This window comes from Monosiga brevicollis, genomic scaffold (genome assembly GCF_000002865.3).
Source record: "Monosiga brevicollis MX1 MONBRscaffold_46 genomic scaffold, whole genome shotgun sequence".
In the NCBI taxonomy this organism is placed as follows: domain Eukaryota; class Choanoflagellata; order Craspedida; family Salpingoecidae; genus Monosiga; species Monosiga brevicollis.
Genome location: NW_001865083.1, coordinates 8,488 through 22,984, shown reverse-complemented (window position 1 = coordinate 22,984; position 14,497 = coordinate 8,488). Strand labels below are relative to the sequence as shown.

General features: G+C 56.2%; 4 protein-coding genes across 4 annotated transcripts; 2 read left to right on the top strand and 2 right to left on the bottom strand.

Annotated features, from left to right (window-relative positions):
* Positions 1-520: 520 nt before the first annotated feature.
* MONBRDRAFT_34684 (uncharacterized protein) lies at positions 521-7,599 on the bottom strand (the record flags this gene model as incomplete). The annotated part of the gene is made up of 27 exons (XM_001750663.1): positions 521-840; positions 958-1,140; positions 1,259-1,349; positions 1,439-1,527; positions 1,609-1,662; positions 1,766-1,865; positions 1,958-2,092; positions 2,161-2,269; positions 2,394-2,454; positions 2,536-2,694; positions 2,773-2,838; positions 2,975-3,043; positions 3,127-3,540; positions 3,634-3,693; positions 3,852-4,460; positions 4,575-4,676; positions 4,767-4,838; positions 4,933-5,152; positions 5,185-5,340; positions 5,447-5,614; positions 5,723-5,829; positions 5,917-6,012; positions 6,144-6,366; positions 6,479-6,570; positions 6,643-6,736; positions 6,820-6,928; positions 7,095-7,599. 27 exons carry the CDS (start codon positions 7,597-7,599, stop codon positions 631-633), a joined length of 4,353 nt encoding a protein of 1,450 aa, XP_001750715.1. The 3' UTR covers positions 521-630.
* A 458-nt stretch (positions 7,600-8,057) lies between these two features.
* On the top strand, positions 8,058-8,705 carry MONBRDRAFT_30217 (uncharacterized protein; the record flags this gene model as incomplete). The annotated part of the gene is made up of 2 exons (XM_001750690.1): positions 8,058-8,325; positions 8,467-8,705. The coding sequence occupies 2 exons, from the start codon at positions 8,058-8,060 to the stop codon at positions 8,703-8,705; spliced, it is 507 nt and encodes a 168-aa protein (XP_001750742.1).
* Positions 8,706-9,263: 558 nt separating this feature from the next.
* On the bottom strand, positions 9,264-11,566 carry MONBRDRAFT_12793 (uncharacterized protein; the record flags this gene model as incomplete). Its single annotated transcript, XM_001750662.1, has 2 exons — positions 9,264-10,522; positions 10,579-11,566. The coding sequence occupies 2 exons, from the start codon at positions 11,564-11,566 to the stop codon at positions 9,264-9,266; spliced, it is 2,247 nt and encodes a 748-aa protein (XP_001750714.1).
* Positions 11,567-12,624: 1,058 nt separating this feature from the next.
* On the top strand, positions 12,625-13,959 carry MONBRDRAFT_30215 (uncharacterized protein; the record flags this gene model as incomplete). The annotated part of the gene is made up of 1 exon (XM_001750689.1): positions 12,625-13,959. One exon carries the CDS (start codon positions 12,625-12,627, stop codon positions 13,957-13,959), a length of 1,335 nt encoding a protein of 444 aa, XP_001750741.1.
* Positions 13,960-14,497: the final 538 nt, after the last annotated feature.

Sequence of the window (14,497 nt, the reverse complement as noted above, 5' to 3'; positions counted from 1 at the left end):
CTGATTATTTTTACATCATGTTAAAGATGGTTTGTTTTTTGTTGCCATGCAATTTCTTGATCAGATTGCTTTTTCGAAGAATTTTTTTTCTTTTTCTTCCTTTTTTTTTCTTCTTTTTTTTGACAAACTTTTTGGCCCATGCATCTGGATGAAGGTTCAGACTTTCATGCTTTGGCGTGCAACGGTCACGCTTGCTGTGGTCAATCAGTGTGCTTTCGTGTGTTCGTTTCCTTCCTTTCTTCTGTAGCTGCGTCTGCTTTTCCTACCTATACATATCATTTTTTTTATCATCTTATCGCATCTGGTTTTTCCATCGATTTACAACTCTTTTTGCAAATGAATTCAAATTTTAGAACAACCCTTGTTCGTGAGTGTCCACATAGCTCAGAGATCCACGCTCTACCAAGAACGTACGCACATTGACTGTTCAAGGCTCTGGCTGCCATCCAGCCCTCACATTTACATTGGGTTTGGCGTATTTCCATTTTCATTGGGTGCACGTTTAGTTTCCTTTCGCCTTATGTAATCATTCAATTCACGTGTTGTTGCCATTCTGCTCGACCCAGTGTTGGACGATGCAACCACACAAAAAACCCATTACGTGTACGTTGGTAAGTGTAAAGTATTTCTCTAAAAGCCCATGCGAACCTTGCCTCGCGTTTGGGGTACCGTGGGCATGCACACGCCGCTAGAAGGGGCTGTCCGCTTGGTGCGGGGCGCGGCGAGCTGAAGCTCGTACTCGGGGCCGCTCAGCAAACCAAGTTTGGGACGAGGTGTCTCTTCGTACAAGCTGTCTTCCAAACGATCCAGCAGATCGACGAGCAAACCGTCTGTTTGTGCCTGCATCGTCATTGTCCGCAAAGTTTGTTTTGTGTGAGTTATCAAGTGATCAAGTCAAAGTGAAGGGGAAACAAACTTGAAGAATCATCAGGTATCAGGGTGCATCGCAGGGCTCACCCGTGTGTGCTCGAGGTATCGTGCAGCTCGATCTTCAACCTGCTCTTCAACCGTCTGGGTCTTTGTCGAAGACGCTTCTGCTGTAGCCTCTCCTGAGCTCACGCTCGACAGCCGCGGCTCCACCACACGCGCGGCACGGCGGCCCCGCTGGTGGCGGGATTGGCCCAAGGCCTCGTCATGACACTGTGAAAAGAAGCCCAGCCCCAAGACCGTTACGGAAGACGAACGCATGCTCTAAACGCCGGCAACACGCAAGACACAAAGAAGCGGCAAAGAAAGGCAGTCTGGAACATGTTCGCACCGATCGATGGGCGGAGGCGCCGGTACGGGTCATGACAATTTCCGTTGCCCCAAGGTGTCCGCCGTACAAGGGTTGCGAACAAAACGGGCAACTACATTTCCCCCATCAGACCACATTTGAGCCAGCGCAAGCACGATCGGCGCTCAATCGAATCCAGTGGCGGCCATGAAGCTGACATACCGCCACTGCGAAGAAAAGGCGTCGCGCATGCTGTGAAAGCGGTGATGGGCCATGATGTCAATATCATTGCCGATAATCTTGACCGTCGTCTAGAAGGGTGACATAGGCGGTCAAGGCAACAACCTGCACAGCGTTGCGGCCCAGTGCGCCTCAACATGCGCGATACTCACGCCCAAAAGAGTTTTCTCATAAATGTACGTGTCCAGCATGCCCATGACAAGATCCTGCATTATAAGTCAAGAAAAAAAAAAAAGAAAAAAAGAACAAAGGTGGATGGCGGCGTGAGAGGCAAGGCGCAAGCCAACCTTGGCTCGGTCGCGAACAAACCTTGATATCTCGGAAGCGCTCGGCCATGTCGTTATCTCGGATAATCCGGTGCAAAATGATGGGGGGTGCCACATGGCTGATCATCACCGCCACCACTTGTCTGTAAAGCGCATTGGCATCGTCGGCACAACATGAGGCATGCTGTCTCGTGCGCGCTGTGGCCCAGCTAGCGTAGCTACGGCAAAGACTGACTTGATGGTATCCTGAATCACTTGGCGATGATCCTGAATGGTGTGCTTCAGCACGCCTTTCATTTTGCCGTGGACCTCAATCAACATGTCCAGGAGAGGGCACCACAGCGCCTGTCGCTCTTCCGAGTTTTCCAATCTGAAGCCACATCATCGACATGAGACTGCTATGGCAACGCTCAAGCCCGTGGACTCACATGCACATACTTGGCCGAGCTGCGAGACACCATATCCAAAGCCACTCGCATCATGGCCCGCATGGCCTTGATGCTTTCCACGCGGGGGTCCGCCGTGCCCTCGGGCAACCCACTCGCTCCTGTTATTATATAAGATATTTATTTTCCGTGAAATGGGGTGACACATGCAGCGCTATGGATCAGCACACGGTTCTACAAGCCGAGGTACATTGTTCCAAAGGCTGGCAGCCGGACCATGCGTACCATGTTCCTTATCATATGCTTCAAAAGCCTGGTTCATGGCTTGCAGCCGTTGCAAAACACCCTATTCAACCACACGCGCCGTCAAAACACTGCCAGATTCTTGTGTCAAACGTTGAGCGAGCGTTCGTAGAATGCCACGTACAGCCTTGATGAGTTGAAACGCCTCTGTGTACTGTTCCTTAACCTCGTACAACCAGCACGTGGCATCGGGCAGGCGATACTGCTTGCATAGTGCAAGTACGTCGTCGACGCGATAGTTGTTGGTGGTTTGCAGAAACTTGTACACACGGGCAGGCTCCAGCTAGATGCAGACCGCCAACATAAAGGTGTTAGCTTAGGGGCTGTTGAGGCGCATCGCCTTGGCAGCAAGTTATCACACCTGACACATGAGCTCAATGAGCTGCTCTATAACTTCGCGACTGGTTTTGTCTTCCTCTTCTTCGCTCTGAAGAGACCAAGAGCGTGCAAACAAACAACATTGAGTGAGAATGGACAAGCAAGCCAGGGATGGTAAAGGAAATGCGGTCAAAGGAAATGCTCGGAACAGACAAAGGACACGCAAATTTCAAGGATGGTCTAACCTTGGCTTTGCTGTAGTGAAGCAAAAAAGCGTAGTGCAACTTTGGCGTCTTTTGAAGAAGACGCATCAGCTAAGGGACACAGCTCAAATCGCGTTAGCCCCGGACGGGATGTGGCACAAGGGTAGCCTCTGTGTCGACGGGCGGGCCCTTACTTGGGGTAAGATGGGCTCAAAGTCCTCAATCACAAGCCGAGCGGCCTCACGGGCTGAGGTGGCCACCAGCTTGGGAAAGAGGCGGATGACAGCATCCACCATGTCCTGGCGCTCTTGGCCGGAGATGATGCGCAACTTTTGATGCGCGTAGCGAAACGCTTGCTGCTTCTTAATCTGATCATTGAGCAGGCAGGGAATGACATCGGCAAAACGGCGTTGGCTTTCAAGCACAACCTTGCACACTTCCCAAAAGTGCGCCTGCTCGGCCTGGACCAAAAGCTGGTCTTTGCGAAACGCCTCGAGCCCCGTTGCCGAGAGTAGCTCTAGAAGTGCCTGTTCACGTTCATCCTTCTGCGTCTCGTCGCGCGTATCTGTGAGTCGCTCGACGACGGACAAGAGTCGATCGGCTTGAAGCTGCATGCGCCGTGGGTCAGGGTTGGATGTTACATGAGTGGCCTCGCGGTGGGGCATCCATCCCAAAAAAGATAACGAGAGTCAGGAACATACCCGTGACACGCCTCGTCCGCGAGCAAACTGGCGAGCAATAAAGGTGTACAAATTGCAAAGCTGAAAAATTGCGAAGCAGAGCGCCAAGAAATAGCAACGGGTGAGAGGACGGTTTTGGCTTGGAATTGGCATACCAGCAAGGAGCCAGAAAAATGTCGTCATATCCTCCTTTGCCCCACTGATGGATGAAGCAGAGCTGGGCCTCAATAATGACAGACCTGCTGGGCGTTGAAAGAAGCCGGGTCCTTACTCATGACGTGCTCAAGCGTATCGATGACATGCTGCGGGGAAGGCAGTCCGTTGACAGCCTCTTCATCGCCTTGTTCCAAGATCACTTGCAAATCGTCAAATGCTAGCGAGAGCACGTTGAGCACTTCTCGCGTATTGAAGCGCAGGAGGGTGCGCAAGTTGGGGTACGTCTCCTTGATGGCACCAGATGGATCGTGTTGAAGCAATAAAAAGCGGCGGTACATGTTCACGCGGACCTTGTTGACCTTGTGTCTGAAGGGGCCAAATTTGTCGTACACGAGCCAGAGATGGCGCCACAAAATAAGAGTGAAAGAGAGGAGAGAGAGGAGAGAAAGAGAAAGAGAGAGCTTGAAAATCAAGCCATACACGGAAGGGCCAGACAGACGGTATGCGGCCCAAACATCAAGATACACGACGTACGGAGGAAGTTCACCGCGCGGGTAAGCACGGCCAGCTAGACAATAGCTCAAGTATACAAGGAGCTTGTTGCCAAGAGTCTGATCCTGCGGGCTGAGGAGGTCAGCCACATCACCACTACCCATGGTGCTTGCGCGGCTCTTGACGCTGGCACGCAGCCGCTGATTTAAACATGGAAGGGAATATTCACCAGGTCAGCTGGGGCGGGTAGCCTGTGCACAAGACATTACGCGCAGTAGCGCTGGGCAGTCGGGCTCCGCGTATGAAGAACATACCGACATAAACTCAGTCAGCGGGAAGATGTAATCGTCAAGCCCATTGTTGTAAATGTAGATCATGGCATCGAACAGGCGGTAGCTCCAGCACAGCTTGGTGAGCTGAATGTCCGAGAGAGAACCGGTGAGAGCGCGTGTTGAGAAAAGTTGCAAGGCAGGGCCAGAGGACTGCACGCACGGGAGGGTTTGTACCTCGTTAATATCCATGGTTGAAACGTCCATGTGCAAAATGCACTCCTCCACAATCTTTGGCTTGTTGAGTTTCTGATGACAAGGCATTTGTGTGGCATCAGTCGCCTGTGCAAAACATGAACCCCCACTAAGACGCCTAGGCAGGAGAGTTGAGGTAATGACGAACTTTAAAGTGGGCAACAAAGGCCTGCATGACCACGGGCGGCAAACTTGTGATGGTGTCATTCAGAATCAACGGGCGCAGCTCCTCCAGGAAACAAGCCAATGCGGTTGGGTGCTCAAGCAACTTGTCGAACAAAGTGCTCATGAGAAAATCACTGAGACGGCGGGGGTGAGAGCCACGATCGGTGAGTTTGATGTGGGTATTGGGATGCACAAAAGAATGCCTTGGTCAGGGTGGCATGGAGTGGCAGCGTACGTGAGACCCAGCTGGAAGGAGGCTTGCGTGAGCACACGTGACATTTGTCGAAAAAACTTGCGACGAACAAGCAGGGCCTGGTCGGGCTGCTTTGGCTCTGCCTTGGGTTCTGCTGGCGTGGCTGATGGTTGGGCAGGCGGGGCAGCTGGCTCGGGCCTATAGTATAGCGCGAGGTTAGTGTGAGTTTGGCTGTGTTTCATTGCTGGGGGGCCGCAGTCACGAGCACGTGGCGTACTGAGCCTGGAGGCAAGCGTCTGTGTACGCTTCGAGGATGTGGCGCATCTGATCGCGCACGCGAGATTTGCGGACTTCATCGTCAGAGCTCAGGCCATATGGCACAAGGGCCTTGTTGTTGAAAAAGGCAAGACCCAGTTCAATGGCGGCGCGGAACGCCTTGCTATTGACCAGGTACAAGAGACGATCCGTCCAGCTACGCGGGATAAACGCGGGCATACAGATGCGGACACGTGTGAGTTGCTTCTCTTTGCCAGCCCAAAGAACCAGCGCAGTGCGCAGTGGGTGCGTGTGTGGTTCGTACGTAGCCACACGAATGACGCGCACGGCGTCGCTGCCAAGAGCCATCAGCACTTCAGAGCCAGCAGCCAGGGCCGAGGTGTAGTCGCGCATGCCTTCTTGCATGTGGCGCTAGAGTTTAGGAGACAGCAGCAATACAGAAGCATAAGCTGGATCAGATGAATCGCCAAAGTGCCGTTGTGGAGGCTGGCCACGCACCTTGGCAAAGTGTCGGTTGAAGACCAGTTTGGCTGGTGCCATGTCCAGCACGTCAACGACTTGGGCTACACGTGCGTCAATGACGAGCACGTGCTCCTGGATACATGCAAGGCAAGCCAGTGAATGATCAAACCCTGCGCTTTATTATATTTCTTTTTGGTGTGCCAGAGAAGGGAGAAGAGTGGCATTGTGTGCACAAAAATGCGCGTGCGAGCAAAAAGGCGTACATTGCGGTCCATGGCTAGAATGATGCGGCTGTTGAGCCATCGAACCATGGTCAGGCCGACACGGTTGTTATGAACAGCACCCAGTGGGACACAGGCCAGATCACTGTCCCCCGGGGTTGTGGACGTCATGCCCACATTGAGGAGATTGACCTTGCGACCCCACGAGTAGGTGAGAATGGGCTGCACTTGCGTCCGGTTGTCAAAGCGCACCTCGGTCCAGGTCCTGCGAGAATGGCCAGATAGTCGGGCAAGGAGATGGGCGGGTGAGGAGCTGTGTCGTGAACGCTGGGGCAAGCAAGCTTCCCCCATCACGTATAGGGGGACGCGGAACAGACCAGTCCAAGAGGGCGAGGCCCATGCCATCATCGTTGCTCGCGGTCAGCGTGGCCAGGACATGCATGGAGGGTTTGAGGCGTACAACGAAGACCTGCGCAAAGAAAAGGGGTAAAAAAATGATGGAGGGCGGGCTTACACTCGGATGAGGCTGACGACAACCTACCTTGCTGGCCGAGCCGAGAGCAACAATCACGTTTTCGGGCGAGCTCATGCCTTCAGGGACCTTGAGAGCCGCAAGTGTGCAGCATTTGACTTGACTGTTGCGGGATATGGGGACATGCGCGGTAGGATGAGGGGGGCGGGCGCTACACTTGGCAGGTGGGGCAATGCCAGAACGTACTCGGAAGACAGAATGCAGTGATTGTCGACAACACGGACACCCATGACTTTTTTGAACCCATGGGAATAGGCCGAGCCCTCGGCGCTCAGCGACACGGCGAGGCGACGATCTGGTGTCAAGGCCAGAGCCGTGACCGCTGTTTCGCAATGATGGAAAGACAGGGTTGGGGTTGGGGTTGGGAAAGGATACAAAGAGGTGAGACGAAGATCACGTGGAGATGGTGTGCTGACGGACGGCAAGCTGGTCTAGAGAAGGTAGCGGGACGGATGACGTACCGCTGTTGTAAACCTTTTCAATGTTGTTGAGTGGCTTGCCAGAGACGAGGTCCCAGCGAACAATGACACCATTCTCGTAACCGCAGATGACGCGAGATTCTTCCACGTCGAGATCGATGGCGGTGACAGCGGAGCGCATCGTCGACTCGAGGTTGCCAAGCATGCGTTGCAGGGTCTGTATGCCGCCACAAACGTGAGGTGGCGGGTCGAAAAGGGCTGACAGGGCGCCGGCCAGAGATCGCGGGGAGCAGACCTGTTGCTCATAGATAAGAACCAGGCCAAAGGCAGTGCCAACGGCAACAGTACTCTTGCCTCCAATGGCCTGCCGTAGCGAGGGAGGGCGGGAGAATGAATCGTCGTGATTGGGGCGGGGCAAAGGAAGCCTAGGTGATGGTGGGACGGTGGCTGACCAGGGCTGTCGGCCGTCCAGATTCGCTCTTGATGTGACCGGCAGCCAGATTGCTAGAAAGCTGGCTGAGGGCCTGGGAGCGGAGAATGCGTCCATGCTTGAGGCGCCTGGGGAGAAAAAGGGGTGGGTCTTAAAAACGTCAGGTGGGGGCTGGCAAAGTGTGTGGGAAGAAAAGGAGAGAGGGCACACGACGGAGCAAAAAAAAAAAAAAGGAGGCCGGGGGCACGCACAAGGACTTGACGCTGTCGTTGTTGACGATCTTGCCAGCTGCAGAGCTGGCGGTGGAAGTTTGAGTGTTGCTTCGGCTGCGGCTTGCGGGTGTGGCGGGAGAGGCGGCGCCCTTGGTTGGGGCGCGGCTCGAGCGGGTGGAGCTGGCCGGGGATGCCACGGGCGCTGTCTGGGCCTTTTGTTGAAGGGGCGCAGCCCCGAGCATGGCGGTGGAGGCCGAAGGCTCGGGTGCGGCTTTGGTTACGTGAGGCGCGGCCGCGGGCTGAGCGCCCTTGTCGGCCAGTTCGGCGAGAAAAGGGTCGACCTCGTCGTCTTCCTCTGCCAGGATGGCGGCCAGAGCTGGGGCGTGGGTGGCGCTGGTTCGATGGCCCGCCCGCTTGGCTTCTCGCAAAAACTACACGGGGTACGCCAAAAGCCACAATCTTGGTGTGAGAACAGCGGGGGCACAGCGCGGAGGAGGCAGAGGCGCGGCGGAGGAGGAGGCGGCGGAGGCGGAGGAGACGAAAGAGGTAGCAAGGGGTTGGAGAGCAGCGCAAGGGGGCAGCGCAGACAAGGGGATCTACCTCATCATCATCTGCACCACCACTCCCCCGAGTAGGAGTAGAGGCACTATTTGAACCAGCGCGCTCCATGCCAGCACCACTGCCTCCCATCCCCTCTGATCCACTGCCCCGGCTGCCGTTGCCTCGGCGCCGCTCACTCATCCTCCTCCACTGAAGCTGTTTTCGTTTTGAGAGAGAGAAGAGAGAGAGAGAGAGGAAAAATTTAATAATAGAGAGAGAGAGAGAGAGAGAGAGAGAGAGAGAGAGAGAGAGAGAGAGAGAGAGAGAGAGAGAGAGAGAGAGAGAGAGAGAGAGAGAGAGGAAAAGTTGAGAGAAGAGAGGGAAAACGTGAGAGAAGAGAGAGGAAAAGGTGAGAGAGAGAGAGGAAAGTTGAGAGAAGAGGGAGAGAGGGAGAGAGAGAGAGAAAGTTGAGAGAAGAGAGAGAGAGAGAGAGAGAGAGAGAGAGAGAGGAAAAATTTGAGAAGAGCGAGTGTACGTGTGATGAAAAAAAGAGAGAAAGGGATCAACAGAAAGAGGGATCAACAGAAAGAGAGATTCCAAGAGAGAGAGAAAGGGACAAAGAGAGAGCAAAGAGATTCAGAGAGGGATTCAGAGAGGGATTCAGAGAGAGAGATTTAGAGAGCATGAGGGGAGAGATTTAGAGAGAGAGAGATTATGAGAGGAGAGGGTTTTAAGAAAGGGGAGGCGGAGCAAGACGCAGGTGTGCGAGCCTCGGCTGGTGGGGGTGGGATGATGGCGGTGTTGTCTGAGAAAGGGGCGGAATGATTAAATTGCAAAGCGCCTGACTGAGAACTCGTCTTGCAATTACAACTGGCACGAGACATGCACGGCAGGTCCCAATGGAAAAAAAAATGCAGACGAGCAGGCTGGTATAAAGGTGGTAATGAGCAGTCATATACACGGATAAGATGAAAAACTGGCACGGCACGGCTTGAGGAAAAGAGAAAAAGGACGCTACACAGCCACTAGTTATGCGCAAGGTACAGCTGCCTGGGAGACAGCCCGCGGTGAAAAGTTGAAAAGCCAAGCCGGGTTGAGGGTTATGCATAGGGGCACAACGGCGCGGGCGTCAATGTCCGAGATGGGAGCCGAGGGAGTCGGGCGGATAAAGGCGTGCGGTTGAAGCACGAGGTAGCGGCCAGCAACCCGGCTGCTGGAGAGCGGGGCAAGCTCGGCCACGCGGCGGCGGACGGCGGTGGTGCCAAAAAAGGCGTGTTCCAGCACGGCGTTGGGGTCGCGAGCCGCGGGCAAGGCTGCTCGCGCTTGGTCGGCACCACCGAGCGCCACAGTGGAGACGCCACCGACCACAACCACGGCCCCGCGCGACGGTGGAGCATCGAGAATAAAGCTATACTTGAAAGCGCAGCGTTGACTGCGCAGGATGGGATAGCGATCGGCGGGGAAAAACCACTCGTTCTCGCGGCAAATGGGGTGCCAGGGAGTCAAGCTCAGCCCTGGGGCCACAAGGCAGAGGTCTTCGCGCCCGGAAACGCACGCCGTGGCCATGACGTACGCCACGCGAGCCCCGCCGGCCAAACAAAAGCCGGGCCGAACGGCATCGCAACGGCAGACGGTACCGTCGGCCAGGGTAACAAGGCTGTCGCCGGTGTAGCAGCCGCCCAGGCAATCGTTGAGCACGGCCAGGGAAGGGAGGCGGCGTCCAGTGTGCAGTGAAGGTTGGGGCACCGGGAGGCTGTCGAAAATGTCGGACATCTGGGCAGCCAGCTGACGAAAACGGGAGCCGCCAAAATGTTGCACGCCAGGGTCCTTAAAGTTGTGCCGAAGGTGGGCGGTGTAGGCCATCACAAGGGAGGGAAGGTAGGTATGACCCCAGCGGCGGTAAGCATTCGGGGCCAGGGCCTGGCGCACCTGCTCGTTCAGGTCGATAAACAGCTCGGGGTCCAGGTCCAGTACGTCGTGGTCTTCCAGAAAAGCAGCAAGCTGTTGACTGGCCGTGTGATTGCGGCGCGCAGCCATCAGCACGTTGAGCTGGCGCACCTCGGCACACACAGCATCGCGCAGCAGCGTCCGCGCTTCCTCGGACTCGGGCAGTTCAAGGTCAGCAAGGGGCACGGGCACCTCTTCCACCTGGCCCGTGCGTACGTTGAAGGCGCGCAGGGTCAAAAGGTGCGACAGATCTAGCTTGAGAACGGTGTGATGGTCGACGTCCTCAAAATCCTCAAGGTCCTCGCTCTCGTCCTCGTCGTCAGAGGCGCAAGGGCGGCAGCCTGGCTAGGATCCAGGGCGAGGGCCAGGTGGCGGGGCTGCTGGGCATGGAGGGTACCGAGAGCGAGGCGCCCAAGCTTGCGGTCATATGCGACATCGGCCCGGCAAGGGAGTCGGCGGTTGAGGAGGCGGTGGGGGTCATGCAGGGCCAGGTCGCAATGGGTGGTGGTCTTGGCATTGGCCAGCATGTTGGTGAGCACGGTGCCGACCATGCCGCAGTCGGGTACGTTGACCATGATGCCACCGCCTTGCAGGGCTAGCTGGTGAAGGAGCTTGGCGTCCATGTCTTCGTAGCCAAATGGAATGGTGTTGAGAACGTAGCGAAAGTCGGGGTCGTTTTGAAAGGCGCGTTGGGCTTCGACATAGCCCAGGGCCGGGTGGCAATTGGGCACGCCATCCGTGAGGGCAATGCAGAGGTTGTGGGTTCCAGGCACATGGTGCTCGCGGAGGAGGGTGAGGGCGGTGCGCAGGCCAGCCCACAGGTTGGTGCGGCCCTCGGCGGCAATCTGGTCGATCCCAGCGACAACCGCCGCCAGTTCGGAGTTGCCTTGGGCGGCGGGGCCGGTGGTGGTGGTGGTGGTAGTGGGGGTGCTCGGGAGGGTGGTAGGGGGTACGTCGATGCGAGCTTGATCAGCAAAGGAGACGACGGAGATGCGGTCGCCCGGAGCAAGGCAGTGGAGGGCCACGCGGGCGGCATACTTGACCATGTCCATGACGGTAATGTCGTACTCGACAATGGCATGCTCGCGATCTCGTGCAGTGACGGGCACGGACATTGAGGCGGAGCGGTCCAGCACCAAGCACACGTGTAAAGGCGTGTCGCGAGCCGAGGCCGCGCTGGCAGCCAGCGCGCATATCAACGTGTCGGCAGTCGACGTGGCATACAGTTGGGCGCTAAGGGCGGGCGCGGTGGACTGGGGGTGCTGGTCGGTTGGGCGAGTGTTTGCTGGGTCTTTTTCTCTGTCCTCCCCTGCATCGCTGGTTTCGGATTCTGGGTCGGACTCTGGCTCTTGCACCCAATGCCCATCTGAAACCGGTTCCCACATGTCGTCTGTTGGTGTTGGAGCGCGCTGAGGCGAGGAGGCGTTGAAGGTTTTCAGGGAGCAGCCAGGCGCTAGCTGGAATTGGACGGTCAGGTTGGGACGTGAGAAGGGCAGGCAAGGGGTAAGAGGGAAGGTATGCATGGAACAAGGGAACAAGGGAGCTGACCTGACAACAACCGCAGACCAAGCAGAAGAGAAAGGTGCTTGCAAAGGACGAGATCCAGAAGGAAAAAGCCGGAGATAAATGTGAGTCAGCTGGCCGCCGCGCACACGGCGAGGCAGCGTGAGAGAAAAGAGCGCTGCTCGTGTGACTTTGAGAGGGTAGGAGCAAATGGGGATGATCATAGAGAGGGAGTCTGAGAGGGGGTTTTGGTATAAGGGGAAAGAAAAGCGAAAGCAGAGAGAGGAAGGAGAGTGTATCAAGGTTCAGAGAATTAGAGGTTGAAAGCATAAATCTTAGAGCTGTGATGAACATCAAGATGTGGCGCAACTGGGCGTGTGTGCTTAAATTGGCATGATTTGCTATTTTTAACTTGGATGTGTGTGAGTGTGTGTGTGAGGCAACGAGATACGTTAACTGTAAGTACTACATGTAGTGAGAAAAGAAGTCAAACAGAGAAAGACGAGAATCATGTTTGACAAAGGCACCAAGAAACGACGTAATTACCACATGTAGTAATGAAAACCGAGAGGGACACAGACCATTGAAAGTTGAGAGAGAGAGAAACTCAGAGAGAGTGAGAAGTTTAGAGAGAGTGATGAGAGATTCAAAGAGAGATTCAGAGAGAGATTCAGAGAGAGAGAGAGCGAATTTGGAGAGAGATTCAGAGAGAGAGAGAGAGCGAGTGAAGAGTTAAGAGAGAGAGAGCGAGTTAAGAGAGAGAGAGAGAGATTCAAATTTTTAATTTTTAATTTTTTAATATTTGAGCGTCGGACGCTGTGAATGGCAGACTCGAGACCAGGCTGCGCGGCGGACGGGGTAGTAGCGCCTGGTATTGGACGGCGTGCTGATATATTCCCGCCCTTCCCCGCCCCTTTCACGGCATCACATCACGCTTGAGATGCGGCGGGCGTGGTGGCGGCCTTCGCCGGCCTGGGCTTTGAAATCCTTGTCCTTGCTCCTGCTTCTGCTCCTCTTCGTCGCGTTTGCGCTTGGTCCCTGGGTCCAGGGCAGTTCGCCGCTGGAAACGATCCGATTTGTCTATGACCGCCTCACCTGCACCCCGGCATGGCGCCGGCACGCGCATGTGCGCTCCCTCTCCGAGCCCGGCCCCGATGGACAAGCGGGGCTCGCCCGCCTGGGTCCGCCCAACTGCACTCGGGTGCACCCGCGCGTCCGCGTGCCAAGAGTCTACGTGGCCGATGCCGAGCTAGAATCAGCCCTAGGCCCTCGGTGCGCCGAGTGCGCCGAATTTCCAGTCTATGACCAGATTCGCGCCAATGTTACCCGCACCCTCGTCACCGACCCGGCCCACGCCGATGTCGTCCTTTTTCCCTTTCCTGCCGACTGCCAGGACGCTCGCTGCGCCAAAAATCCCGACCTGGACTTTGCTCGTGCTGCCCGCCTTGCCCTTGACCCCCTACGGGCCCGCTTTCCCCACCTTCAGTTTTTCACCGTCAGCCGTCGCCCCTTTCCCGCCCGCACCAACCTCCGCGCCCCCATGCGCCAGCTCCTCGCCGACTACCCCCACATCAAGTTTCTCTCCCCGGACATTAAGAACATGCAGTCCCACGAACTCCGGGATCCGCACCTCCAGCCCATCCTGGCCAACCACGTCGTCCTGCCCCAGTTTCCCGTCGACTTTCCCATTCTCACCGCCCCCTTTGATCCCGCCTGGCCCCGCCCCTACCGCTTCTGCTTCCAAGGCACCCTCCTCAACGCCGAACGCACCATGGTCGCCGACGCCCTCCTCCAACGCAACGACTCGTTTGTCCAGGGCAACTGCCGCTCCGATCGTGCCAACCTTGCAGCCACCTCCCTGCGCACCGATGAATCCGCCCTCCTCTACGCCCAATGCGAATACTGCCCCACCCCCCGAGGTGACACCAACTGCGACACCCGCTTCTTCGATGCCCTGCGCGTCGGCTGCATCCCCATTGTCACCAACGCCCTTCGCCCTGCTCCCTACATTCGCCACGTCGACTACCACGGCTGGGTCGAAACCTTTCTACACGACACCAACACCCCCCGCTTCCAACGCTTCCTCGACCACCTCGCCAATCAACCCGCCCACGCCCGTCACCAGCAACGCCTCCGCATGCGTGACGCCGCCCTGCACCTCACCCACGCCTCTTGCAACGGCGCCCCGGGCCTCCACTACGCCCTGGCCAGCCTCTTGGAAGACCGGACCCACCTCGAAGACCTCTGGGGCTTTACCCTCGATCACAGCCTCTAAGCCGCGCGTGGATGCATGACCCCCCAATTGCCGGCTTGGCAGCAGAGCTGCACATTCCCGTTTTGTGTTTTTGTTTGCACCCCCTAATTGATGCCTGATGGTTGCTGTTGCTGCCCATTGCTTCGGGTCTTCTGGCAGCACAGAAGGGGTCAAAGACTTTTAGCCGCAGTGGCCATATGAAGCGTCGAAAAGAGCCATTTGGACGCTTGTTGTCAAGAGCTTAAAGCTGGCTCGCTCGCCGTCAGGAATGGCTGCGAGCGTTATGCGGAGGGGCAGTTAGCCAACGGGCTCGTAATGCCATGGCTGGCAACAAGGCAGTACACGCCCCAGTCTTGTGGTGCTTTTGGAAGCTGCTTGTAATGGTCGAGCTGTCATTGGCAGGCAAAGGAAGGGGCAGGATACGTTGAACGTTTAAGCTTGACGCCGCTTGAAAATTTGCTTTTATGATTGTTGTTTGCAGGTGTAAGCATGCTTGTGTGTGTGTGTGTGTGTGTGTGTGTGTGTGTGTGTGTTGCATTTTCTTCTTCTGACTAAAGCT